Here is a 25,794-nt window from a genome sequence, read left to right as displayed (position 1 = left end):
TCTCTGTGCAGTAGTTGTTGCAAGACTGATGCTAGTGAGAGAAATGGAAAAAGGTGGAATTAGTAATGAATTCAGAGGATTTTGTGATACGTGATGAGGCTAGAGCTTGAAGAATGGCTTCTAGGTTTCTGGGTTGTTCCGTGGAATAGATGGTGATGCTTTTTACTGAGTAGCTGTCTATAATAGTCATTTAGTAAATGTTTATTTGGTAATTTTGATATCGGTCACAAAATCCTTTTGTTTTGTCCTTCAGTATGTATCTTTGGAATATGGTTTTTCTCTCCTTACACACTTCCATTAAGCTAGTCTAAGCTCTTACTCACTTTTTTTGAGCTTTCCCACCTCCTCTCACCTAATCCTTATACCAGAGCCAAAGTTGCCTTCACAAAATACCGTTTCTGTTACATAACTGCAGGGCTCAAGAGCTTAAAGTGACTTTCTGCTTCCAGTCCAAACTCTTGTGCTTGACTCTGAAGACCATTGAGGGATTTCGTCACGGAATATTGATTGGATCCTGGTCCACTTTTGCTGTTTCTCTTGCTTCTTGCTTGTGGTGCCTTTCTTGTGTGTTTAGCTATTTTTGACTGTAAGCTGTTTTCTGGGAAAATTATTTCTGGGACATTTTTGAGGTTTATGATAAAGGTGTATTTCCCTGGCTGAGTTTAGTGTTTGCTTCTGCTGGCGCCTGGGGGTACTACCTGGCCGGTGGGTGACAAGGTTCTTTGATGCCAGGGCTCTTCTGATCCGTGTTTACGTGAATTTGAACTGGGTGTCTGTGGGAGGCCTGTACTTGTGGTGACAGCTCTTCGGGGTGGGCTTCCCACTCTGCTTTGCTCGGTGCCAAGACAGCTTTCCGGGGAGTAGGCCCTGGGGGCTGATTCACTTCTAACCCACTCTTGCACCGAAGAGTAGTCCTTTTTTTTTTTATTTAATTTTTTATTTTTTATTGGAGTATAATTGATTTACAATGTTGTGTTAGTTTCAGGTACACAGCAAAGTTATTCAGTTACACGTATACATATATCCATTCTTTTTCAGATTCTTTTCCCACGTAGGTTATTACACAGCAAAGTTATTCAGTTACACGTATACATATATCCATTCTTTTTCAGATTCTTTTCCCACGTAGGTTATTACAGAATATTGAGTAGAGTTCCCTGTGCTATACAGTAGGTCCTTTTTGATTATCTGCTTTACATATAGTATTGAATAGTATGTGTATGTTAATCCCAAACTCCTAATTTACCCCTCCCCACCACGTTTCCCCTTTGGTAACCATAAGTTTGTTTTCTAAGTCTGTGAGTCTATTCTGTTTTGTAAATAAGTTCATTTGTTTTTTTTTGTTTTAGATTCCACATGTAAGAGATATCATATGATATTTGTTTTTCTCTGTCTGACTTAATCATTTAGTATGATAATCTCCAGGTCCATCCACTTTGCTGCAAATGGCATTGTTTCATTCTTTTTTATGGCTGAGTAATATTCCATTGTATATGTGTGCCACATCTTCTTTATCCATTCATCTGTCGATGGACATTTAGGTTGCTTCCATGTCTTGGCTATTGTAAATAGTACTGCAGTGAACATTGGAGTGCTTGTATCTTTTCGAATTATGGTTTGAAGAATAGTCCTTTGGGGCTTCAGCCTCATGAGAGCCTGTTCCCCTAGTTGCACATCTTAGACCAGCATGGACTGTTTGCGCTGAGAACCATTGCTCAACTTCTTATTTAGAGGAATGTCCTCAGAGCAAAACTGGCTTCCCTTAGCTCACATCCTGGAGTTCTCTCTTCATGTAAATTTTGGCCTAATTCCTTTGTAATGTTGGTACTAATTCTTTTTAAAAAGAGATTTTTCTCTTATTCAGCATTTTTGGTTTTCTTCGGGAGGAGGGTTCATCTGAATTACATAGTTCGTAATGTTACTGGAAATAGAACTCAGTTATTACTTTTCTACGTTGCTGTATTTTTATACTGCTACCCGTCTATACTAAATGATTGGTTTTTGCTATCAGTTGTAGTTCATATTTTTTTTAGAACCAAGTATGTGTCCAGTGTGTGCCTTTTCCACCACCAGTTAATTCTGACACTATCTACCTGGAATTAGGGTCACATCCCACAGGTTAAAGGCTCAGTGCCACAAGCCTTGCCCCTCCCACCTTGAGATGCCAGTCACCTGGGCTTCTTTTTTTTTTTTTTTTTTTTTTGCCGTACGCGGTCCTCTTACTGTTGTGGCCTCTCCCGTTGCGGAGCACAGGCTCCGGACGCGCAGGCTCAGCGGCCATGGCTCACAGGCCCAGCCGCTCCGCGGCATGTAGGATCTTCCCGGACCAGGGCACGAACCCGTGTCCCCTGCATCGGCAGGCGGACTCCCAACCACTGCGCCACCAGGGAAGCCCGAGGTGTCTTTTTTTGAAGAGGATTTGTCACCCTGAAATTCACACAGTATGAGTCCTAAACTTTTCTTCTTTCTTAAGGAATGTGGTAAATTGCTTTTTGTATTTCTGTGACAGATTATGGCTTGTTGACGACGCCCCAACTGCACTACATGGTGTACTGTCGAAACACCAGTGGCCAGTATGGAAAAGCAACCATAGAAGGTTACTACCAGAAACTCTCTGCAGCCTTTGTGGAACTTACCAAACAGGTGAAAATCTCTTGAATGTGGTTAGAGCTTAAGAAGATGACCAAAATAACATCAGTTGAACAATTTATTTTAATTAGATATTTGTTACCCCTCCTCCTCTTCCAAAAATGTGGCGTGTCTCCTTTTTCTTTTTAGGGCTCTGCAAGGTCTGGGCCTTGTATCCTGCTAACTCTTGGTTGGCATTTACTCGGCAAGGCATGTAATATGTTCTGAGCTCACCGGGGGAGAAGAGTGGTGTACTTGCGGTTATCGTTGTGTTCATTCAGAGGAATTTGGTCTTAGAGTTACTGTAGGTGCTGTTGGCATCATACTTGAGGCACCTACTGTTGAGAAAGCCTTTCTTCGAGGTGAATTAGCTTCCTAAACCTGAACAAGATTTGAGGGGTGTAATTCATTTGATTGGCAAATATCGATGTATGTCATTGTCAGGCGTAGTTAAACAAAACCAAGCCTTTGCTCTCATAGAACTTACATTCTGGGGTGAGATGGGTAGGAGAGGAGACTGACAGGAAAAAAGCCTGGTGGTGTAATATGCTCTGAAGAGAAGGATGGATGTTATGACTGCTCACTCATCTGTGTACTCAGGCCCATATTTGAATGCCTGCCGTGTAATACAGACTATAATATTGTAAGAGACCTTGCTTAATGGAGGCTAAATTCTAGTAAAGCTTCATTTCCATCATTTATTCAGTCAATGCAACTGTTCCAGTGTCTGAAAAAAGGTGTTTTAACATTTTACTTCGGTGTTTTACACTTTTCATCTGAATGTGTGTACCCTTTTGTTTCCTGGGTTAAAACAGACGAGTTATAACTGAAATAATGGAAGATGTTTATATATACATGTATATGCCATGCTTCACTGTTACAACTTGAAATTTTTCTTGCATATGTCTTTTCCTTTTCAGGCCTCCTGCAGTGGAGATGACCAAAGAACACTTAAGGTTGACTGTGCGAACGGCATAGGGGCCCTGAAGCTGAGAGAAATGAAACACTACTTCTCCCAGGGGCTGTCAGTGCAGCTGTTTAACGATGGGACCAAAGGGAAGCTCAATCATTTATGTGGGGCTGACTTTGTGAAAAGTCATCAGAAACCTCCTCAGGGTATGTGAAAGATGTGTTTTTCGCACTCTCCCTGAAACCAGTCTCACAAACAGAGCTGGCCAGGTGAGCTGGTCCTGGCCCTGCCGCCGTTACACATCTGGGCCTCTTCCCGCTGTTCGGTACCACATGGAGCACAGGCTGCTCTCTGCCTGCGAGTCACAGCACTCCTCACGGGGCGCAGGAAATCTGGTGGAGAAAGCAAAATCAAGGTGGGATTCTAGAGCAGTGCTCTCAAGCTTTAGCAGGCATCAGAATCACCTGGAGGGCTGGCCCGCACACAGATTCCTGGGCTCTGTCCGAGGGTTTCAGTCTCTGTAGGTCTGGGGTGGGTTTGTCCATCTGCTGCTGTCATGGCAAAGGAACAGCCACATTGTCTAAGATTTGATGTGACACAGCTGTTGAGGTTTCACTAACTTTACACAAGTTACACAAGCCATTGGTCTCTCACAGGTTATAATCCTTTGCTCTTAATGACCAGTGTTTCTTGTTATTAATGGTGTTAACAAATAAAAATCACTTTTTTCAGGATTCAAGCACATACCTCATCTACTGCCGGTTATTTTTTATATGAGAAAGGACATTGTGGTGCTAGGAAAATTGCATTCAATTCAGTACGTGTAGCTCTGAAAACACTATGTGGGAACCTGTATTGCCAGACCTCTGGCTTGTAAAATGGAATTTTAGTTTAGTATCATATCGGGTTTCAGCTTAGATAGATTTTGAATGCTCTTTTCACTTAGCTGTGAAAGTTTGCCCTGTATACAGTAAACCTGTGTACTATTTAAAGCTTACGACATTGGTTTTTGTTTGGAAGGATAATTATTTTTATGTTGTTTTCTTTCCATTTAAATGAATCCTCTTTCCTTGATTTTGAAGCTATTATCTCCATTCAGGTACAGAAACAATTACATATGTTTATGTAGCGCTTCAGACAGGAGAAATGATCAGGATTCTCCTCAATGACAAAACACTCCAATTATTTATATTTGCTTGTACCCTCTGCTTGATCATGTAAGGATAGTAATGGTTCTTTATCTGCAGTTATAAAGACATTTATTCCTTTCAGCTGGGCTTCAGTTTACAAATTGGGAGAAACTTTGTTCAATTGATTTTTGTAAATCTTGAGGACAGGCTCTATTTGCCTAGCACACGTTTAATCTTGCTTAAGCCCTGGAAGGATAATTTTAAACGCCTCTTGCAAAAGTCATAGTGGACATGCTTCCATGTAACACAGAAGGTCACTTACGATCAATACTTAACTAAAAGAATTTTCCCTTGTAACTGGTGTGAGAGAAAAACCAAAAACTTTTTACACTGAGTTTTATCCCCCTTTATTTGAAGAAATTTGAATTATTCAGTTAATTTGAATTATTCATTTTGAATTATTCTCTGTGGCAGGAATCGAAATGAAGTCCCATGAAAGATGCTGTTCCTTCGATGGAGATGCAGACAGAATAGTTTACTACTACCATGATGCAGACGGTCAGTTTCATCTCGTGGATGGAGACAAGATAGCAGCACTCATTAGCAGTTTCCTTAAGGAACCCCTGCTGGAGGTATGGTGCGGGGACGGACTGCCCTTTCAAGCAAGACTCACTGGGGAGGTTGTTCGGTATCAGGCAGTCATTTGAATGTCTGAGGCATGATCGTGGGAAGTGGCCAGAAAACACAGAGAAGTGGTCATTCCAGTCATTTCAACACTGGGGCTCTGGTTTGGAACCTGAAGAGAGTAGTCTTTTCTTTTTTAAAAAAAATTTATCTTATGTATTTATTTTGGCTGCATTGGGTCTTTGTAGCTGCACGCAGGCTTTCTCTAGTTGCGGCGAGCGGGGGCTACTCTTCGTTGTGGTGCGCAGGCTTCTCATTGTGGTGGCTTCTCTTGTTGCGTGCAGAGCACAGGCTCTAGGCGTGCGGGCTTCAGTAGTTGTGGCACACGGGCTCAGTAGTTGTGGCTCCAGGGCTCTAGAGCGCAGGTTCAGTAGTTGTGGCACGTGGGTTTAGTTGCTCCGAGGCATGTGGGATCTTCCCGGACCAGGGCTCGAACCCGTGTCCCCTGCATTGGCAGGCAGATTCTTAACCACTGCGCCACCAGGGAAGCGCAGTCTTTTCTTTTTCATACTGGCACAAAGTTTCATGATCTGCAGCTTTACGAAGTTTTGGTTTCTTCATAACTGATATTTTAATGAGGGTTCCACGAACATCATTCCTGAGAGCCTCAAGTTTAAATAGAAAATCTCCTCCTCTGAGGGATTTATTTACTACGATTATGATAAGCTTAGTAACGTGAGATTTATTTTGTTATGCTCTTTTGGAAATCTCAGGTTAGCTGTAAGTATAAAATGTAATGATAATTATCACAATCGGGAAAATGTGTACTTTAGGAATTCAGTGTATACTTTTATTAAAAACGAAAGAGAAAGAGATCAAGAAACCACAGGTTTCTTTGAAAAGGATTCCTTAGCAAACAAGATGTCCTTCATAGGCGAATAAACTGTGGTCCATCCAGACAATGGAATATTATTCAGCAGTGAAGGAAAAAAGAAAAAAAAAAAGATGTATCAAGCCATGAAAAGACGTGGAGGAAAGTTGAACGCATGTTACTAAGTGAAGGAAGCCAATCTGAGAAGGCTGTGTATTTTAGTGTGAGTCCAACTATATGATATTCTGCAGAAAAATCCCACAGAGACCGTGGAGACAGTTAAAAGATCAGTGGTTGCAAGGGGCTGGGGGGAAGTGGGTGTTGAGGGATGAATAGGTGGAGCACGAGGCTTTTTAGGGCTGAAAACACTCTATATGATACTGTAAAGAGGGAGACGTGTCCTTATACATTTGTCCAAGCCCGCAGAATATACAGCACTAAGGGTGAATCCTGATACAAACCGTGGAGTAACAGAAACGAAATCAGGTGATTTTAAAAAAAAAACACAAGGATTCCTTGTACAGTTGCTTTAAATAATGCTCAAAAGTATTTTATCTTTTTTTCTGGCATACATGTAAATTTTTGGTGAGTTGTTTATTGCATAAAACTAAGGCACAGCTGAACTGGCTGATAATTTTGTCATCCTTTAGAACTCTGATTAAAGGTTTGCTTTTGTAGGGTCTTTACTTTTGATGGCAAGGTAATTGTCCTTGTTTTTGTCTAGATTGGAGACAGTTTGAGTCTTGGTGTCGTACAAACTGCATATGCCAATGGAAGTTCAACACGCTACCTGGAAGAAGTTATGAAGGTATCGAAACATTTCCATTTTCTGGTAGCTTCCTCATCATTATCTTCTACTGTGAGATGCTTCTGTGAGGAAAATAATGCCCTCACAAAAATAAATAGGTCGAAGTGCACGAAGCTGAGCTGTTGTCTACTTAAGGATAAATAGAAATCAAAAATAAGAAAAAGTTGAATTGTCCCTAATGCAAAAAGGGAAAGAGACTTTCCTCCCTCTTTTTTCTGAGAGTATTTCTTTTAGAAAACTTTTTTCTCTGTCCTTTTGAAATTAATATCAACCTTTTTAGGTGAAATAGGCCAGCTTTACAGTTCAGAAGTGTTTACCATAAGGGCCTGGAGTCACCTCTTTGAAATATAAACGTCAAGGAAGATAGTATCCCATGCCTCAGTCTCCTGAGAGTTTCACCTAGCTACCACTTAGAGCCAGACACCTATCTTCTTGACAGAGAGAGATGAGAAGTTGTATTATTCCTTTGCAGAAGGGCAGTTAGCTAACACCAGTGGCCACTCCACTTATCAGGTAGATTTAGGACAAACTCCGTGTGACAGAAGGTACTGTGACGTCTTCCTAAGAAGTAGGCTTATTCAATAGATATATCGCCATGGGGTTTTGTAGCGGGGAACAGAGACTGGGCTCAACTCCTAACACAGCAAGGAAAAGTGGGGATTTTGTAGCCAAGGAATAAGGGGGGGGGGGGGGTTGGTGGATGGGAAAGTACGAAGAGGAACGGGGGCGGCTAGGGGGGATTCTGGCTAAACCAACCTAACAGGAGTTTTGCTGAAGGCAGGCCTGGGTGATCAGATGCTTCTGGGTAGGGACTTCGGTCAGATATTGAGGGAAGGGGATTCTGGCTAAAGTGAGTTAGCAAAAGATTCCTGATAAAATTGGGCTCCTGCAGACACGGCCAAGGACAGGACCTATTCAGGCTCAAAGGAGCCTCCCTCACGTTCGGTTGAAGAGAGATCTTGATCACTAGCTAGCTTTAGCTCTGCAAAAGGGTGGGATTTCTTCCTGTCTCGCCATCTCTTAGCAGATTGCCTGAGATGTGCGTCACAGTCTGGCTTAACGCTTACTCAGTAATAAAACCTGTCGTCTTCTTCTGTGGAGATGTTTTCTGGATTGGTGGGAGATTTTGTTTCTGATTTTTTTCCCCAGCATCCACCAGGTAGGTGACTGTCCTGTACCATGCTACCTGCTTTAAGAGTTAGAGGCTGCAGGGCCGAAGTTGGGTCTTTTTGCCTTTATTCTTTTTTCCCTGGCTAGTGTAGTATTTTCCAGCATTTGTGTATCCATTTTCAAATGTCTGCATTTTAGTAGTTTTTGTGGCCATTCTATTGTTGTTAAAGCAGGAGTGACAAAGTCAGGTTCCTTTAGGATCTGGATGGGGGCAGTGAACGAAGCCAGTAGGCGGGCGAGGACTAGGAAGGTATGCCAGGCCAGCTGCTGCCCCCTCTGGGCAGAGTCTTCAGGAGAAGCTGAAAGTCTGAGTTGTGTGAATTTCCTGCCTTTTAAGTCTTGGCAGCTGATTCAGAATTGAAAAGAAATAGTGGGTAGTCCAAATAAAACACATCTGGAGGCTGCTAGTTTGTGCCCTGATTGTGCCCAGTAAACTTACTCAAGGGACTCCAGCTGGGGCCCAGTTGCCTGCCTTTCCTAGGGATTCTCAGTGTTAGGGTTATTTGAGTATTTTCTTAATTTCTGTCTCAAAACTTCCTTATAGTAAAATGCCCTGTTGAAGAAACAACATCAGAAGCTACTCCTTCTCAACACATTCTCTTATGGGTTAAATATTTTCAGCACTAGCCATTCCTGAGGTCCCCTGAATCCAGTTAAATGCCAGGCTCTTTTGAGCTTGCTCTCTTCTGCAGTTTCGCTGCCGTCTTTCCTCAGCCATGCTTGTCTGGCAGATCCATCCAAGGCTTTCGCTACCCACTGTTGCTGTCCCAACCACCGTGATTTCTTACTGGGATTAGCCCTAGAAACCACCTAACCTGAGCCAGGGCTTAGCAGACAGTGGCCTGTGGGCGACGTCCAGCTGGCCAGCTGTTTCTAGTGTTATTGAAATACAGCCGTGCTCGTTTGTTTTTGTATGGTCTGTGGCTGCTTTCGCACTAAAGTGGCAGAATCGAGCGATTGTGACAGAGACCACATGGCCTGCAAAGCCTGAAATATTAGTTATCTGGTTCTTTATAATAAAAGCTTGCAGACCCCCCGCTCTAAGCCATTCTCCACACTGTAGCTACACGGAGCTTTCAGAAACAATTATATCGTGCCACTCCCCAACTTGGGATCTTTCATTCTCTTGTAAGGGACCTCTCACTCTCACCCTGCTTTTCTCTCTGGCTGTGTGCTTCTACAGTGCAGCCACTCCCCCGCAGTGACACTTAACACTTAGTATTTCAATTGCTTAGCTGTCTTCCTCACTAGACTAAGCTCCGGAGGCTTTGTTCCCTGGGATGAGAGGTACACAGTGAATATTTGCTGATGGAATAACTGCTGTTGTTTCTTTCAACATGTGTGTTACAGGTACCTGTCTATTGTACTAAAACTGGTGTAAAGCATCTGCATCACAAGGCTCAGGAGTTTGACATTGGAGTTTATTTTGAAGCCAACGGGCACGGCACGGTAAGTTCTCGTGAGCAGCGGCATCTGGCTTTAGCTAGCACCTCTCTCCAGTGATGGAATTCTGTATCTGGGTAGTAATAGGTAATATTCCACTTTGCTGAAATGACTGGGATGGTGATAGAATAAGATATAGTTAATATATTATTATGTTCTGTGAAACTATGGCTCTTTTAGGTTATAATGATCTTCGAGTGTGAAGAGATAATGCTAATTTGTTCCTATAATATAGTTTTTTCAGAAACATGGCAGGTCTTAATTTTCCTACAACCAGATGGTCTGTACATCCCATTTAAAATATTTTCCTTCAACTGGCCATACGTGGCAAAAGGAAAGTTCAGTAGCTGTGGTGAATTGAAAAGTGTTGGAAAGGTTGAGAGTTAAGTTACTAGCAACTAAATATGAGTTTAAAGTAATTAGAATTGGCATATAAAGTTTTTTATGGCTCTTAGCAGAGAAAATTTTAAAGGTTTGAGATATAATTTGCGTATCATAACGTTCACTATTTTAACGTATATTAATAGGTCTTTAGCATATTCATAACGTTCAGAATATTTATTAAATGTTTTTTTATACATAGCCTCATTTCATAAATGGATTTGAAGTGGCTAACAAAATTTTATCGAGGTCAAATAATTTTCATTAATTCAAAATTGGCTTCTAGAGGCCATGAATATGAGAAGAAAAATGAGTTCCTAGAAAATGCAATTAAAGTATAACTTCAGTGATCTAATGCAGGGGTTGGTAAATTATTTTGAAGGGCAGATAGATAGATAGATAGTAAATATTTTAGTCTTCACAGGCCATAAGGTATGTCGCATCTGCTCAGGTCTCCTGGTGGAGGGTAAATGAATGGAAATGGCCGTGGTTCCACAAAACAAGTGACCAGTGTGCATCTTAGTTTACCAGCAAACTTCTTTGTGTATCATCAAGTGGCTGAACGTAGTGCGTACTGGGCCTCCGAAGGCACTAAAATCATGCCAGGCAAGGCAGTTCCAAAGGGCAGGGATCCTGAGCAACACGCTGTTTATTATACTGAACATCCGTGGCAGTGTTTGCCGTAACGTAAGATAGAAGATGAACCTCTTTTCTACTTTTGCTTAGTTTATGTCCTTAAAAACTTAGGACAAGAAAACTGCACTAATTGCAGTGAGTTATTTCTTCAAAGTAAAATGAATACAGATAAGGCTTAAGGAACCCTGGTTGCCCAGCACTGGTTCAGCTGGCTGAGGGCAACATCATAAACTCGCCATGTGCATTCTCCTTTGCCAATGGGATATTTTATTTGTAATCTTTATATTTCGATAACCCAGTTTTATAATCCATAAAGGAACTCCCCCCCCACCCCCCTTGTAATATCTTGAGTTCTGATTTGGTCTTTTATACTAATTTCATACATTCTAAGGCTGCCATTTTCCCCTCAGTTTCTCCAGAGTCATTGAGAGTTTCAAAAGCAGTTTAGTTGGGAGGATCGTACGTAAGACTGGGGCATGGATAGTGTTTTCTGATTTTTGTTATGCTTTGATTGTAGGTTCTGTTTAGTAAAGCTGCTGAAATGAAGATAAAACAACTAGCAAAAGAATTAGAAGAAGATAAGAAAAGGAAAGCTGCTAAGATGCTTGAAAACGTGATTGACTTGTTTAACCAGGTCAGAACTGAGGGGTGGCGGGCTCTTGGTCACTTTTACATCATTCAGAAGGTGGACAGGATAATGTGCTGTATAAACATCAGAGTGGAGAAGTGGTGGCGGCTTCCTTGCAACAATTTAGATTTATACTGAAATGCAGTGACAGTGTTTATGTGCTTCATATTTTCAAGTAATGAGTAGCTTATAGCTGGAGCCAACAGATTCAGCTACTAAATGTATCTAAGCATATGTTTTGAAACCAGCCTTCTCAAGGGCATTCAGGAAAAATAGTCTCTGACAAGGCACATATGTGGGTCAGATTATTGGATTGGAGTGGAGAATATGGCAATGGAAGCGCAAAGTGTAGGTCAGCGGAAAGCAATAGAACTAATGTTTGAGGGTCCTGCGCACATTGGGCACTTTGCATACCTCACTGTGTAATCCTTGCAGTAACAGAGGGAGAGGGGTCACTATAATTCCTGTTTTATAAATGAAGAAGACTCAGTGGCACAGTATGGACCCAACTTTAGGTGTGTCTTACCACCAAAGCTCCTATTTCTCCACTTTACCATGCATGAGGCCTTCCATCATCGTGGCGTAGTATCTCAAGAGGGATCTAGTTGTAAGCAAAATTCTGAGCCATACAGTGTTAATGCTGGAACCTTAAGAGTTCGTTACACTTCACAGATGAGCAGGAAGGTTAAAGGCAGGCTCGTCTCAGTATTCTTGGTAGACCCGTTACTGCTGTCTTCCATGGATACCTTTTTCCCTCGTTGTAGTTCGTATTTACCCCCGTCAGTTACCTGCATTGGGGGGCGGGGGCTGGGGTGGGGTGGGCAGCCAGGACATGGCGATTGGTTTTGAGACAGAGGCATTCATGTCCATGCTCTGCTTGTATTCTGCTTCTGCATCTTGCAGGCAACTGGTGATGCTATTTCTGACATGCTGGTGATTGAGGCAATCTTGGCTCTGAAGGGCTTGACCGTACAGCAGTGGGACGCCCTCTATACAGATCTTCCAAACAGACAGCTCAAGGTTAAGGTGTGAGCGAGATTTTAAAATTACTTCTTTTCTGAAAATTAAGTAAAACAATTGCATTCTATAAATAGATATTGCATAGAAAAGACTATTTTCTCACATCTTTAAAAATTACAGAATCGCTCTTAACCATTGTTATTTAGAAGTGTCTGGTTTCCAACGTTAGTATAAATGATATTATGTATCACTTTAAAAGATTTTATTATAAAAATTTACAAGATAACATGTGTAGAGAGAACAGATTTCAACAGGTGCCCTCCATGTCCCTAATATTATTTTGAAGCGAGTCCTGGATAGCCTGTTGAGTCAGCTGTAAATATTTCCTCTGCATTATTCTTGGCTTACAGAGTACTTCCAGAGGCTAGATGCTGACAGGTAGAATCTGTGGGCTGAAAGAGAATTTTTAAAGGCATTTCAGATAAATTGCTGGTTGATTTCTATACAGATTTATACCAGATTACACATTCACCAACAGAATTTTTGAAAGACAGAGATATGGAAGCCAGAGTTCACAGAAACGGCTGCCGATTGTTCAGATCAGTTTTTTCTGGAGATTCTTATGACCCTCTTTTTTTAAATACCTAAGATTATTTGATCAATGACTAAGTCATACAGTACTTACTGGCCATTATTTTAGTAATAACTGTAATACAGTCTGTGGAAATCTCAGTGCTGTACTCTTTGTGGTACAGTAAGCTGAAATGTGGGCCTGTTCCTGTTGACATGAAATGGCCATAATCTTTTGGTGGGAATTATGTTGACTGGGTTAAGCTTGTGAAAGGGAGTGTGATATGGTAACAAATGAGAAATGCTTGTGCTTAGGTTGCAGACAGGCAAGTTATTAGCACCACAGATGCCGAAAGACAAGCAGTTACACCTCCAGGACTCCAGGAGGCCATCAATGAGCTGGTGAAGAAGTACAGGCTTTCTCGAGCTTTTGTCCGGCCCTCTGGTACCGAAGACATAGTCCGAGTCTATGCAGAAGCGGACTCGCAGGTAAGCTGGGACAAATTCTGTTGGAGGAATGTGCAGTGAGAGTCTAACATAGGTGGAGGAGGGCAGGCAGCAGGAGAGAAAACTATTTTAATGGTGTTGGAATCTCTAATGTGTGAGATTTAGGGAGCCTTTTAGGTTATTTTCATCAGTAGTAGTTACACAGTTGAACAGAATTCCCCCAGATATTTTTCTTATAATTTATTCTAGATTTCCTGAAAGTGTCATATTTCTTATAACTGCTGCATGAATAACTAATACTTAGTGTACTAAACCATACTTAGTTTGACACATATTAAGCATATACATCCTGAAGTGGATTATACCTTTTTCCTTCATTTAAAAAACATCCTGTTGCTTTTTGAAAATAGCTGGTTAGTTCAAGTCCACTTCTAAATCAACTGGTACCGTCATCCATACTGCTTGAAATTCATCTTTGTCTCTGGACTTTTCAATTTGTTTTTCAAAAGATTTCCTTTAAATGACAGCCTTGCTCTGTGCCTCTGTTTTCTTGATAGGGTCAAAGACTTAAAAGTGTTTGCTCAGCTGAGGCAGTTAGAGTGGGGTGACTAGGTAAATAGCTCTCAGAAGGAGATATTTACCGTTAACTTATACAGTAGCTTTTCTGCAGAAGCTTAGGCCGCCCCAGAATATACTGAATAAATATCCCTAGTGGATGAGGATGGGGCCTTAAGAGTTACTTACTCTTCAGGCTGGTTGTGGCCTTCCTGCCTTTAAGGACTAGGTTCTATTGAATTTATTCAGAGCTTTAGCGTGATAATCAAATCAGCTTATAAAATCAGTTAACCAGGAACTTACCCGATTTAGAAGAACGTGACTTGTTTTCCATTTATCTGAGGGTCTTGTAATTCGTTACTGAAAGATGAAAAAAAGTTCTCATTTGAATATTTGTTAGTGAATCAAAATCAGAAAGCTACCTCCCCTAAAGTTGCAAGTAACCTGGTAGATGCTGTGTCTTTCTCATCTAATATCCTTTCATGTAATTTGCAGGAAAATGCGGACAGCCTTGCATATGAAGTGAGCTTGGCAGTATTTCAGCTGGCTGGAGGGATTGGAGAAAGACCTCAACCAGGTTTCTGAGGACAATTTTTATATTTTTTAGAAACTAGACTTTTAAAAACTTTTTACAGGATAATAGTACTGCCATTATTGTGACAGGTTCAGACACATAATCATAAATGTTTAGTCTGTACCTTACTGGATTATTTCTAGATCTGATTATTCTTCTTAAACAAACACTACCAGAAGCATTCTTTAGAAATAGGTAAGCCCTTATACTTGTTAAAATTTAGCTTTTTTTAAAAACTGAAATTTACCTCTAATATCAATCACACTAATGTAAACTATTGGAGCTTAAGTATATGATTCAGTCATTAACTTTATAATATATGCAAGGAAAAATTCATGAAGGCTGCTAGAAAATTAAACTTTATTTATTACCAATTCCATACGATGTCTTTTCCGTCATCATCACCTCAGTCATTTTGCAGTACTAATACTCACCATTGTTAATACACACGAGGAGGTTGGAGAAGACTTCATATAACCAATTTTTCATAGCGGAGTCTCCAGAACAATTCTTAGATGACTTACCTCTCTTCAGTGAACATCACCAGGAATTTAGAGTTGTGACTATGGAGGCCGTATACACCTGTACTCCGTCCCGAGGAATTTAGAGTTGTGACTGTGGAGGCCGTATACACCTGTACTCCGTCCCGAGGTCGAGATGCTCGCGCTACACTTACAAGGAAGGATGTGCGGCCCAGGCTTCAATTATTCATTACTCCTCTTAGTGAAGAAGGTATGTGGGAGAAACGAGTTGTAATACATTACCAAGCCTCTGACAGAGAAGTGACGGCTTTCTGATACTAGAATGTGGGTTAATAAGGGAAAGAAAAAAATCCCCAACCAATCTAAATTAAACAAAGCCTGAAACCAATAGAAAAAATGTGCAGTGTGTATTTGGCAGGTTTAAGACAACTCAGGACAGTAAAACAATGGACCATAATGGACTATTTATGTATATAGAGATCTCTCTTAGGCACCATAATCAATATGCGCCTGTAATATTTAAGCTTGATTCAGGCCACAGTCACATTCGTTCTTATTTACAAATATTTAAATTAAATACAACCTGAAACGTGTTTCGTTACATACAAAAAAAAAAAAAAAAAAAGAAAACAAAAAGAAACTCTACAACTCAGAGCAATGTTTTAAATAATTACATTTACATTTAAACTAAATGGAACCACTATGTCGCTCAAGTTTTTATCACCCCTTCCAGAAAATCTTTTTCTACCATCTCTTCTATTTTTTGCCTGGCTTTGCTGGAAAATGGTTTGTGGTTTTCCAGCTTCATGTCCTTGCTCGGGAAGGTGTTTGAGTAGAGGACGGGGCTCCCTGAGTGTCCTGCGCATCGGCTGGTGACTTTGCTGTTGAAGACTTGGCTGAGCACGTTGAAGAATGGCAGGAGCTGCTCAAGGCTGCGCACCGTGCAGACGGTGAGCAGCAAGTGCCCCGGCTCCCAGCCCAGCGCTCTCCCTGAGTTGTCCTCCTCCGGGTTTTTCTGCAGAAAACAAAAAGGCGACTGTTCCCAACAGACGATGCAGTATGCGAGGAAACTTAAAAGAATATAAACATCAGCAAACAGGGTTAAGAAATGAATACAAGCGATGACATTAAGTCTCCATTCCAGACTTGCTAAGATGTTTGCTTCTAACTGAGGCCTTCTGGTGCCAATTATTAATTGTACATTGAGGGTCTAACACTGTAGTAATATTTTCCAACTTGAATGCACAAGTAAGCTTAGTTATTAGCTGAATTAGTTTTGCATAGGGACTGTCAAATCCAAAAGTTCATGTTGTGCTTTGCATATACTCAAAAAGCTCCCAGATTTCTGGATCCCCACTAATGTATCCGAGGACTAGGTCAAAATGACTGAAGAAGGGACAGAGTCTTACACATTTCACTACTAGCAAGTCAGTCAATTACCTTGTGGCCAAATGGCTTAAACCTGCCACAAGACAGCAGCAGAGTCCACAGTGAATCATTACTATCAGCACAGAGAAAGGAAAGGAACTCCCAGGACAGACCCTGCCATGCGCTTCTGTGTTGTGCTAAACCACATGGGAGCAAAGCTGGACCTGGAGTCAGAATAACGCCAGGGTCAGGGCCCTAGCTCTGCCGCTTGCTTACTGTGTGTGTCCTGGGCAAGTACAGAACAGTTCCTCACTTGTAAGATGGGGCGATGAAGAGAATGTATGTGAAAACTTGTCAAGTGCATTAACACGACAATTTACGTACTTCAAGTAGCTAGTTTGAGAAGCCAGCTAAACTGTACACACACAGCTGTAGACATCGGTCTATCTAGAGAAAGTTCTGAGAGAAGTGAAGATGTTTGAACTGGGGCAGAATCATAGATATGAAAACACACTGAGTAAAGATAATGAAGACAAACAACTAGGTAGGAGAAACTATCGAGTGGGACTTAGGAAGCAGAATTATAGTCTGTCATATTTGTTAACAAATGGAGTTGCCTTCTAAGATGAGATGTTGCTGAGAAACTTGCATTGTTCACTTAATATTTTAGTATCACTAGTTTCCTAGTGGAGAAGACAGATGCAAAATCCAGCTTATTTTCTTGTGTGTGCTTAAAATGTTTGCCTATTTTAAAATAAAATCCTGTTTTAAATCTGTTTTCCTCTCTCAGAGGTCTACAGGAGCAAACAAGAAAAAAAGATCATCTAGTTCTTTATCTATGGCCAAATTTAAAAAAAAAAAGGGAAAAAGAAAAAACAGCTATTAGTTTATTTCTCAGTACGAAACCGCTTTCCTTTCTCTCACCTAATAACACTGGCTTTAATGATGGTCTGGGACTGATGACCACTCCACCGTCAGTCCCCTGAGTCAGAGTACAATTCAGTAGTCATGAAAGGGTCCACAGAGATGCATTTACTGAGGGGAGACGAGTAATACGCTTGAACCCTCTACGGAGCTGACTTTCAAATGTAAGGAAGCTATGATGTAACCTTTTGTTTATATTCTTGTCAAGATGTACCTTTAGGAGGACTTTTACTAAGCTCTTGACCAAGAACAGTGCACTTGTTTTATAGTGTTTCTGCTTTTCTTAATCAGAACTACACCACCTCCTCACTAATAAAATTAACAAGTCAAACATGTTTCCATATGAACTATTTCTCCTTTCACTGCAACAGTCTACACTTGAAGAAAGACTTCCTTCCTGTTTACCTCTCTTGTCCTGTTGAAATCCAGACCTGGGTTTGTGTCTCAAGATGTGGCCCAGAGGTGGCAGCTTCTGCTGCCATACCACAGGCATCAAAAAGCCACCCTCACCTGATGCTTGGCCATCTCCAGTCCCTCCACAGTCACTGTCTTAAAGTCCTCCTCGTCCTGTGGAAGGAAAGAGGAGAGCTCACAGCCTTTGCTCCAGTGAAAAGTGGGCTTGGCCATGAAGACCTTGTTTAAGGTGTTTTGGATGGGAAAATGCTTTCCAATCAAAACATTTTCTTATTCTGTGGGACAAGCGTTGTGCAAAAGCCTGTCATGTTTATTCCTTAGATAAGGGAGGAGTTTTATAAAAACTGTCATTACTAATGAAATGCAGGGATGACAAAGTACATGTGCCTGTAATCACATTGCTTCCGGATTTGTTGTCATGATTATTTTTTCCGACCCTGCAATATCAACATGAAAGTACCCAAGTGCTCTCCTAAACTCTGGACTCAACTTTCATCTTTCATCTCTTCTTTTACTTATTAGTCCCTAAAGAAACAACTTGATTTGAAATCAAGTTCCGCATGTCCTTCAAGGACACTGTCCTCCATTCCGTCTCTGGAGTCTGTGGAATGTGGTTTAGGAGCTGCTGCCTGATAGGGGACCCCAGAAGAGTGGAAAATTTCTGAGCACTCAAAGCACATATTACAAACTAGGGCTCGCAAAACAACCCAGATCGTCCCCAGACTGTACAATTTATTTTTGAAATTTTCTGAATGCAAGGAAAAGATGACAAAAGGTTTGTAACAGAGGCCTACTGATGAACGTAAGAAACTCACTACTATTTTCTTGGGTAAAGATCTGTAATTAATCAGCCTGAAGCACAGTGGAAGATGCACATAAGATACGATATAAGTATATCTTACAAAGTTTATCTTCTTACACTTAACAAAAACAACTTTTAAAAAGAATGCAATACCTTTGCCCTTTTCCGAAGAAGCTTTGCAAGTCGTACTACATAAGGTTTAAATTCTCGTTGATGTATGCCCTGCCTTCTCACTTCCAAACCGGAATCATCTGAGGCTTCTGGAATAAAGGCCCATCGGTACCTACGTATAGAAGAATGACACCAGTATCGGTAAGATGCACGCTGTGCCATCTAAGACAAGGCCACATAAATCCAGTAGACACATCATGACCCCACCACTTACACAGATTCACATACCAGCTGTGCCACTTGTAGCCCTGTCACCGTGGGCATGTTTCTTAACCTGAGCCTTTACCGGTAAATAAGGACAATATTAACTACTTCATAGAGTTGAAATGAGTACATGAACATTTGTAACGAACAAATGAAATTTGGGAAGTACTCCACACCATTTTTTCCATGAGCACAACACAAGTAACTTGACAAATGTTTCCATGCTCATTCATTACTATATAGATAAAAATCTCCAACATTTATTTCAAATTTTGTCTTTAATAAGTAAAATTAATATCTATGGAAAAAATTCAAACAGTATAAAAGGGCAAACCAAAGAAAGGTAGTCTCCTTCCCACCACAGGCTCCACCAATACTGCCAGTTTCGTATATACCGATTCAGAGTTTTATTATGCATAAAAGAGCACACAGTCACACAAGCAACCCTCTCCTCTTTTAATAAATAAAATGATTGCCGCTTATTTTAATTACACATCTTGGAGATAAGATCATATAAAACAGCATCCTTTTTAACAGTTACATAGTACTCCGGTGTTGGAAGGTACTGATTCAACCAGTCTCCTAGACTGTCTGATTTCTAGCTATTACAAATAGTGCCATAATGGATACGCTTACGTAACTGCTGGCTTTTATGCGTGTCTGAGAGGACAGTGAGTGGAGAAACCCTCGGATACAGCAGAATTACTGGCCTAATGAGAATCTGTATTTTGAATTTTGGTAGATATAAACCTCTGGAGAAAAATGAGACAATATCAATGTACTCTTCCAACAAGAGTAAGAACGTCTCTGTTGTTAAGGGTAAAAGGAAGTACACGTTTAGATCTTTAGCATTCTGATAGTTATTAGTAACTTTAATTGGAATTTCTCTTGTGAGTATCACTGAGCACCTTTTCGTACGTTTTACAAGCCATTCCTTTTCTCTGAACTACTTGTTAATCCTGTCATCGGCCCATTTTTCTATTGTGTTGTCCATTTTTACATATTAAGCAAGTCAGACTTGGTCATATACATCGTAGATATCTTTTCCCAACTCAGTGCTGTCTCTCAATCTTTATGGTATTTTTTAGTCACACAGAGACTAAAAATTGTATGTAAGTAAATTATGAAATATTTTAAACTTTTGGAAAAAATCATGCTCAGAAAGATATTACCCTTTCAAGATTATTAAATTCTCCATGTTATCTTTTATTACCTTATAGGTTTTTTGAAAAGAGACAGTAGTTAAAAGAAAAAAAACTGTAGTTGATATTACAGCATTTTTATCTCTTTTCTGATTCTCGACAAGTAAAGAGGATAAACTCATTTTGCTTCTCGTCACAGAAGCTGAAAGGTCACTGCTGTAAGCATAACACTCTCCCTAGAGCATGAAGACTGTAGTTTCTGTTACCTCTGTGAACATAAACATCCTAGTTAATTTTGGCCACTTTCCTACAGTTCTGCTTCGTATCCTTTTCTGAACTTCTTCAGGAGTAACAACAGTTTAACAGACACCCAACCACTGAAATTCATTAAGAAGTGGATATATATGGTTTTCAAATGGAAAAAAAAAGGAACTGGAATTAATGTAAAAAAATTTCTAGTTCTTACCATTAAATTTAATGAAAAGTAAGCTTGTGCAACAGAAATTTTTAGAGATTTAAGTATATCCAAATATAGAAAAAAGATTCTGGTATCTTACTCTTTATCCTATTAATATTCCATTCCAGAAGAATAATATAACACAATTTTATATATTATATAAATACATATTTGATCATGTGGATAAATTCTCAAATTAGCTATAGTGATAAAGCAATCTTATACAGTTTGCCTATTATTTAAAAAATTTAAATATGAAAAATCATAATTAAATATTTTTGAGCACTTATGAACAAGGCATTTAACTTACATTAATTTTCTCCCTATTCCCCTCTGCCATTTCTAGTTCAATTCACTATCACCTGAAAGAAGAGCCTCCTTGTTTCCAGTCTTGCCCACCTCCCATCCTTTCTCCAAACTACACAGCCAAAGTAAAATTTCTAAAATACAAGACTGATAACATCACTTCACTCCTTAAAATTCATGCTTCAGTGGCTTCCCACTGTCCTTAGTTAAAGTCCAAGTTCTCGAATATAGCTTGTAGGTCATGTAACTCGGGCCCTTTCCAGCCTCATCTCTCGACATGCTGCTCCAGCGATACTGACCTTTCAACACTGCAGACACACCAGGGCCATTCCAACCTCTAAGTCTTCACCCCTGCTTCCCCCAACCATCACCCCACCTCCTCAATGTAAAACTGCCCTCAGGCCTGCTCTGACCCCTAGAGCTCAGAGGGGTCTCCGCTGTGTGGCCTCACAGCATCCTGCACAGCTGCTCTCAGAACACCCGTGGTGTGTTAACGGCGTGTCTCCTACACTGGACTTGAAGCTCTTAAGTCATGTATCCGGCTGCCTCACGTGTGTTGCCTACTCAACTTGTTGACTGAAGGACCTGTCAGTCTTAATATACCCACAACGGCCATTTCCGATACCTTCCAACAACTGTTGCCCTACCATCCTCCTGCCAAAACAATTACATTTTAATAAAAATTATGAATACTTCAACTTACACAAAAATACTTTATCTTAGATGTCACCAACCAAAGCAAATGCATTTCAAAAATATCCATTTAATATCCTTACTTTTACTTACATCTGAAACTGAGGAAGATTTTCGGAGGGCAATGCCAGAGCCAGATCCAAAAATTTGCAAGCAGAAAGATAGAGGTTTAACCACCGCTGGCTGTTATATGAAGTAGAAAAGCCATTACCTCCTGTGTAGGTTGTCTCCAGACCAGCCACAGAGGGGCCTGAAGTCCTATAAGCAGGAGACAGTGCTGTCAGCAGCTGGACCCACTTACTCACAGGTAATTCCTGGAAAATCTCAAAGTGCCAGCTACTATTTTTCATAATCATTCTGATAAATGTACCAGTAATTGCTAAGCAATTTCATGACTAAATTAATATTACTGTTCTCAAAAATTAATTTTTCTTCTTTAAATTTTAAGAATGTGAAAATAGAGAATAACTTGTTATACTCGAGAAGTATAAAAATACAAGCTGTAAAACCAGGAGGCCTCCCTACTACCCAGTGTCCTTCTGCAAGGATGGTGGGAGGGAAACTTTCTATAATAATCAACACAGTTATTAGTATAGGGGATTCTCTTTTATAAACCTAGTATTAAAGAAGAGTAAAATATATTTAAGACACACAGTGTTAAAGGAACTTTTTAATTTATAAACTTATTTGTACAAAAATTCCTAAATAAAAATAAATTATATTTAGTCACATATTAATAAACTGCTTCTGCTGAAGAAAACCCCAAATTTTAGTACATTAAATGGAGATCATCCTGGAAGATATGGACATTTGTATACCTTAGTTACAGGTTACCTGCCATAATAGGTTTTGCTGAATGTTTCAGGAAAAAGATCTGACCTACTAAAACCGATACTGCTCACATAGCTGAAACAGTATTGCTTTAAACTAAATTTGTGTCTAGAGGCCAAAGGCCACACATGTTGATAGTTTAATTCAGTCTAAAATACCTAAGGAATACATGTAACTGTATTATATCCAAATATGATCAATTGGATAATAACAGACTGAATACATAAAGTGTTCAGATAAAGTAGTGTCTATACCCTCCTAGTTGTAAAGTAACGTTCTGGATGATTTTAGGATACTACACACTGACAAGACTAAATCAAAATGAATTACATATTACCGTGAGATGTCTTCATCAGCAGTGAGCTCCTGCTCCATCAGTAAAAATACCTGCACCTGAAGACCGTGGAAAAAGTGTCAAATGTTTATTTAAACCTTCTTTCAAGTTATCTTTAGGCTATATTTTCATTAATCCAAATACAGATTCTAGGATACAACTTTAGGATCTTTAAATTATACTTAGTTTCCAAAAGTAAAACTGAAAATTCAGCACAGAGCCTTGCTACTAATTTGGCAGAGGTGAGACGAAAGCATGGTCTTATTTGGTGATTATGGAACAGAGATACAGTTATTAAAAAAGGAAAAAATATTAAAGCCAATTTCTTTGTGGGGAAGTTATAATGCTGGGTTTTCGGAGTTACAGATTCCCGTCCCTTTCCTTTCTCATCTCTTTCCCCAGCTCCCCACGTTGTTCAGATGAGGGCGACAGGGTATGGTTTGGGAGGGGAACGGACGGGTGTAGTGGGACTTAGGAAGGTTTTACTGTTTGGGAGTTTACAAAATCTTGTCAAAGTCTCTCTGAAGCAGCTTACCTGGGTAAGTGCTGCACTTCAAGAGTGATACATGCCCTATGTCAGGCCATCTAAATCTAGCTAAACCATCTCTAACCACTCTCAAGGTGGTGCTGCCAAAGGCAGGAACCAGGCCTGGCAGCCATGACAAAGTTAAAACTCTGGTGTAGTTGAGAATGAACTAAACCAGATCAGACGAGATCATGATTCGCAAGGAGCTAATAATTGCTAATGCTGCATATTTCAAAGTTTAAGCTGTATGGAGACAGAATCTGACGTGTTTTACTATTTTCATCTGCACAAATTTTCAGTAACAGGCTTAACTGGAGTTCAGTTCTCTTCCAAGATTAGTTTTTATCCGGTAAGCATGTTGATGCTTGTCACATTGTTTTACAATTTAGATTCATTACCTAATTGAATTAAAATTAACTCACAAGTTCTGTGATCATGGTAGGCCAGAGTGAGGTAAGGTGTTGTGGAGACATTCTTAAAAGTAACACTCTGAAGAACAGGAACACTTGAGAGTGAAGAGTTGGCACCTGGGGCAAACGGAGACTCTCAACCAATCTCTCTGAAGGAAATACAGTATATTTTCAATACCAAAATAGAATCATTTTCATATAAACTTTTCTATATAATCTAGTTCAGTACTTCTCAAACTATGATGATCAACTTTTTAAATAATTTCCAGTCTGTTGCAGACTGATACTTTCATAAAATATAATAAAAATGAATTACCAGAAAAAATCAAATTAAAAAAAGATAAATACAAGCCATGTTCTTATTATTAGATTCAACAGATTCTATCACATTGCTGTAAAGGCTTACGATGCTTACTCTACATTTCTGAACGTAACATGGATGGAATAACAGACTGATACTGGTCCATGGACCACACTTTGAGTAGCACCAATCTAGTCGATTTAAAAAAAAAAAAAAATCAGAGGACAAATAGTGTGCATGTTGCACACTGGACATTAGGTATAAAGGGTCAGAAAAGGAGGAGTCACTTATCTTCTGAGGGAGAAATAATCTCAGTAAAGAGATGACTGTCATCCCCAACCCCATCCCCCACAGCCCGCTGAGGCTGGCTACTGCACAAGCACACTGACTCGGCAGCGAACAATACTGCCCGGGGCAAGCTCACTCCCATCATGGAGCCATCTGGTGGCACAGGGTGATGACTGCCCTGATACCCTTCAGGACACAGAGAGCCACCAAACCCATGGGATGAAGGTTATCAAAAGCCTTATACAACCCCAACCCTGGCCCCAAACTCTAGATCTCCACCTACTTCTAGCTAAAACAGAGGCTACGCCTCTATTTCAGACCCCTCCTTTAAAGGTGTATAACCTCTCACCCACAACAAAAAAAACCCCACTAATATGGCTGTCTGCAGTAAAACAGTCTTACACCTCATTCTCAAACATGAATTCCTAGGAAATTTGACCCAAACAATAAAATGGAGACCATGTTTAGGCAAGTCCTATAAACTCAGTGTTTGATTTCTTTTACATACTGGTGATAATTTTTGTCGTTTCAACAGAACAAATTTCTAATTCAACATTCTCCATCTACCAACGCTTGGTATATTTCACCCCAACTTACAACTTAGGGAAGGTAATTTCTAAGGAACCAAAAAATTTGGAAAATAGAGAAAATAGTTTTCCACTATTTACCTTGTATATCTGGAAGATATTTCTGATACTGGTCAATTTCACTGCTAAAAATAGCAAATGCTAATCTCTTCAGAAGCATGGCTCTCTGCTCTAGCTCCACATCACGGTTTGCAAAGAGATTAAGCGAACTGCTCTGAGCTACAGCTACACGAGCTGGAAGAAAAAAAAAAAAGCAAGTGAGAGGCTGTGATACAGTCATCAGGCGATTTGAGTAAAGATGATTCTGTTTTTTGTTTTTAAGAAAGTCTAGACCCTATGACATCCAGGAGAGAGGACCTCAGGGTAGAGGACTTGGGACTCCTCTCCGAGGCAGAAGGACTGGCAAACAGATCTAGCATATACAAGCCAGAAGACCAAGGGGTGGGAATTGCAATGTGGAGAGAGAAAAAAATTTAGAACTGTAGGTTTCAGAAGGTAAAATCACTAACAATGCCATTTTATAAAACCCTTTATTATTTCAGGCCATCTGCCGAAATCCTTCTCATTGCTTTAAAAATTTCTGGCCTGGCCAGGCCTAGCCTACCCAGCTCTCCGTCCTCATGTCTCGTACTCGCCCCCATTCCCTCTTCTGCAGGCACTGTCTTGCTTGCTCTTCCTTGAATTCGCCGAGCTTGTTCCTACCCTGAGACCGTTATTATTTTTGTCCCTTATCCCCGGAATACTCTGTCCCTAGGCCTTCTCGTGGTTGGTTTCTCTAGTTTCACATCAAATATGAGCTCTTCAGCTGTTATTTAAAATCTATCGTATCACCCTATTTCCTTCACAACTTCTTACCTACTGTCTGAAATAATCTCATCTATTGGATTAAGGTGAGGATAATGCCTGGCCCATTTTGTGTCTTTTAATAAATAACTGTTAAATAGATGAATCTGAACCTTAAAACAAGCCTGTGAAGATTATAGAGAATATGATGTCCCTTTTCCAGAGGGGGAAACTGCAGCTTGGGTTAAGAACTGACAAGAAATTCTACAGATTCATCCAACTTCACTGCTATTTAAGGTCACTAGTTTAATAACTTTCAAACTTTTAGAAAACCCTTTTTTTTTCCAGATTAGATACTATGAGGAAGCCTAATATATAAGCCAGTAAGATAGAGAAGAAGTGGGGCGGAGAGCGATTCTGGCCTTCCTGGCCCCTC

General features: G+C 40.2%; 2 protein-coding genes across 10 annotated transcripts in view; one reads left to right on the top strand and one right to left on the bottom strand.

Annotated features, from left to right (window-relative positions):
• Positions 1-15,064, top strand: part of PGM3 (phosphoglucomutase 3) — a 25,040-nt gene extending 9,976 nt beyond the window's left edge. For 2 of the 3 annotated variants that reach the window (XM_024757422.1, XM_024757421.1), the window contains exons 5-14: positions 2,510-2,643; positions 3,549-3,744; positions 5,143-5,300; positions 6,888-6,971; positions 9,492-9,590; positions 11,119-11,235; positions 12,133-12,255; positions 13,075-13,248; positions 14,257-14,338; positions 14,870-15,064. In XM_024757422.1, the coding sequence (XP_024613190.1) occupies positions 2,510-2,643; positions 3,549-3,744; positions 5,143-5,300; positions 6,888-6,971; positions 9,492-9,590; positions 11,119-11,235; positions 12,133-12,255; positions 13,075-13,248; positions 14,257-14,338; positions 14,870-14,898 (1,196 nt within the window). In that variant the 3' untranslated portion in view covers positions 14,899-15,064. Of the gene's footprint in view, positions 1-2,509; positions 2,644-3,548; positions 3,745-5,142; positions 5,301-6,887; positions 6,972-9,491; positions 9,591-11,118; positions 11,236-12,132; positions 12,256-13,074; positions 13,249-14,256; positions 14,715-14,869 lie in introns of those variants that run through there. The other variant, XM_024757423.1, reaches the window with a different exon arrangement.
• Positions 15,065-15,207: 143 nt separating this feature from the next.
• The window catches only part of DOP1A (DOP1 leucine zipper like protein A), an 82,802-nt gene continuing 72,215 nt past the window's right edge, over positions 15,208-25,794 (bottom strand). For 2 of the 7 annotated variants that reach the window (XM_024757415.1, XM_024757416.1), the window contains exons 31-37: positions 24,657-24,809; positions 23,412-23,548; positions 22,467-22,522; positions 21,392-21,556; positions 18,479-18,608; positions 17,620-17,676; positions 15,208-15,832 (exon numbers count right to left, since the gene is read on the bottom strand). In XM_024757415.1, coding sequence (XP_024613183.1) covers positions 15,527-15,832; positions 17,620-17,676; positions 18,479-18,608; positions 21,392-21,556; positions 22,467-22,522; positions 23,412-23,548; positions 24,657-24,809 — 1,004 coding nt within the window. In that variant the 3' untranslated portion in view covers positions 15,208-15,526. Of the gene's footprint in view, positions 15,833-17,618; positions 17,677-18,478; positions 18,609-21,391; positions 21,557-22,466; positions 22,523-23,411; positions 23,549-24,656; positions 24,810-25,794 lie in introns of those variants that run through there. The other 5 variants (XM_024757417.1, XM_024757418.1, XR_003004860.1 and 2 more) reach the window with 5 other exon arrangements.

Source organism: Neophocaena asiaeorientalis, unplaced genomic scaffold, assembly GCF_003031525.2.
Source record: "Neophocaena asiaeorientalis asiaeorientalis breed wild unplaced genomic scaffold, Neophocaena_asiaeorientalis_V1.1 scaffold253, whole genome shotgun sequence".
Classification (NCBI taxonomy): Eukaryota; Metazoa; Chordata; class Mammalia; order Artiodactyla; family Phocoenidae; genus Neophocaena; species Neophocaena asiaeorientalis.
The sequence above is the reverse complement of the archived record's forward strand: the minus strand, read 5'-3'. Positions and strand labels throughout refer to the sequence as shown.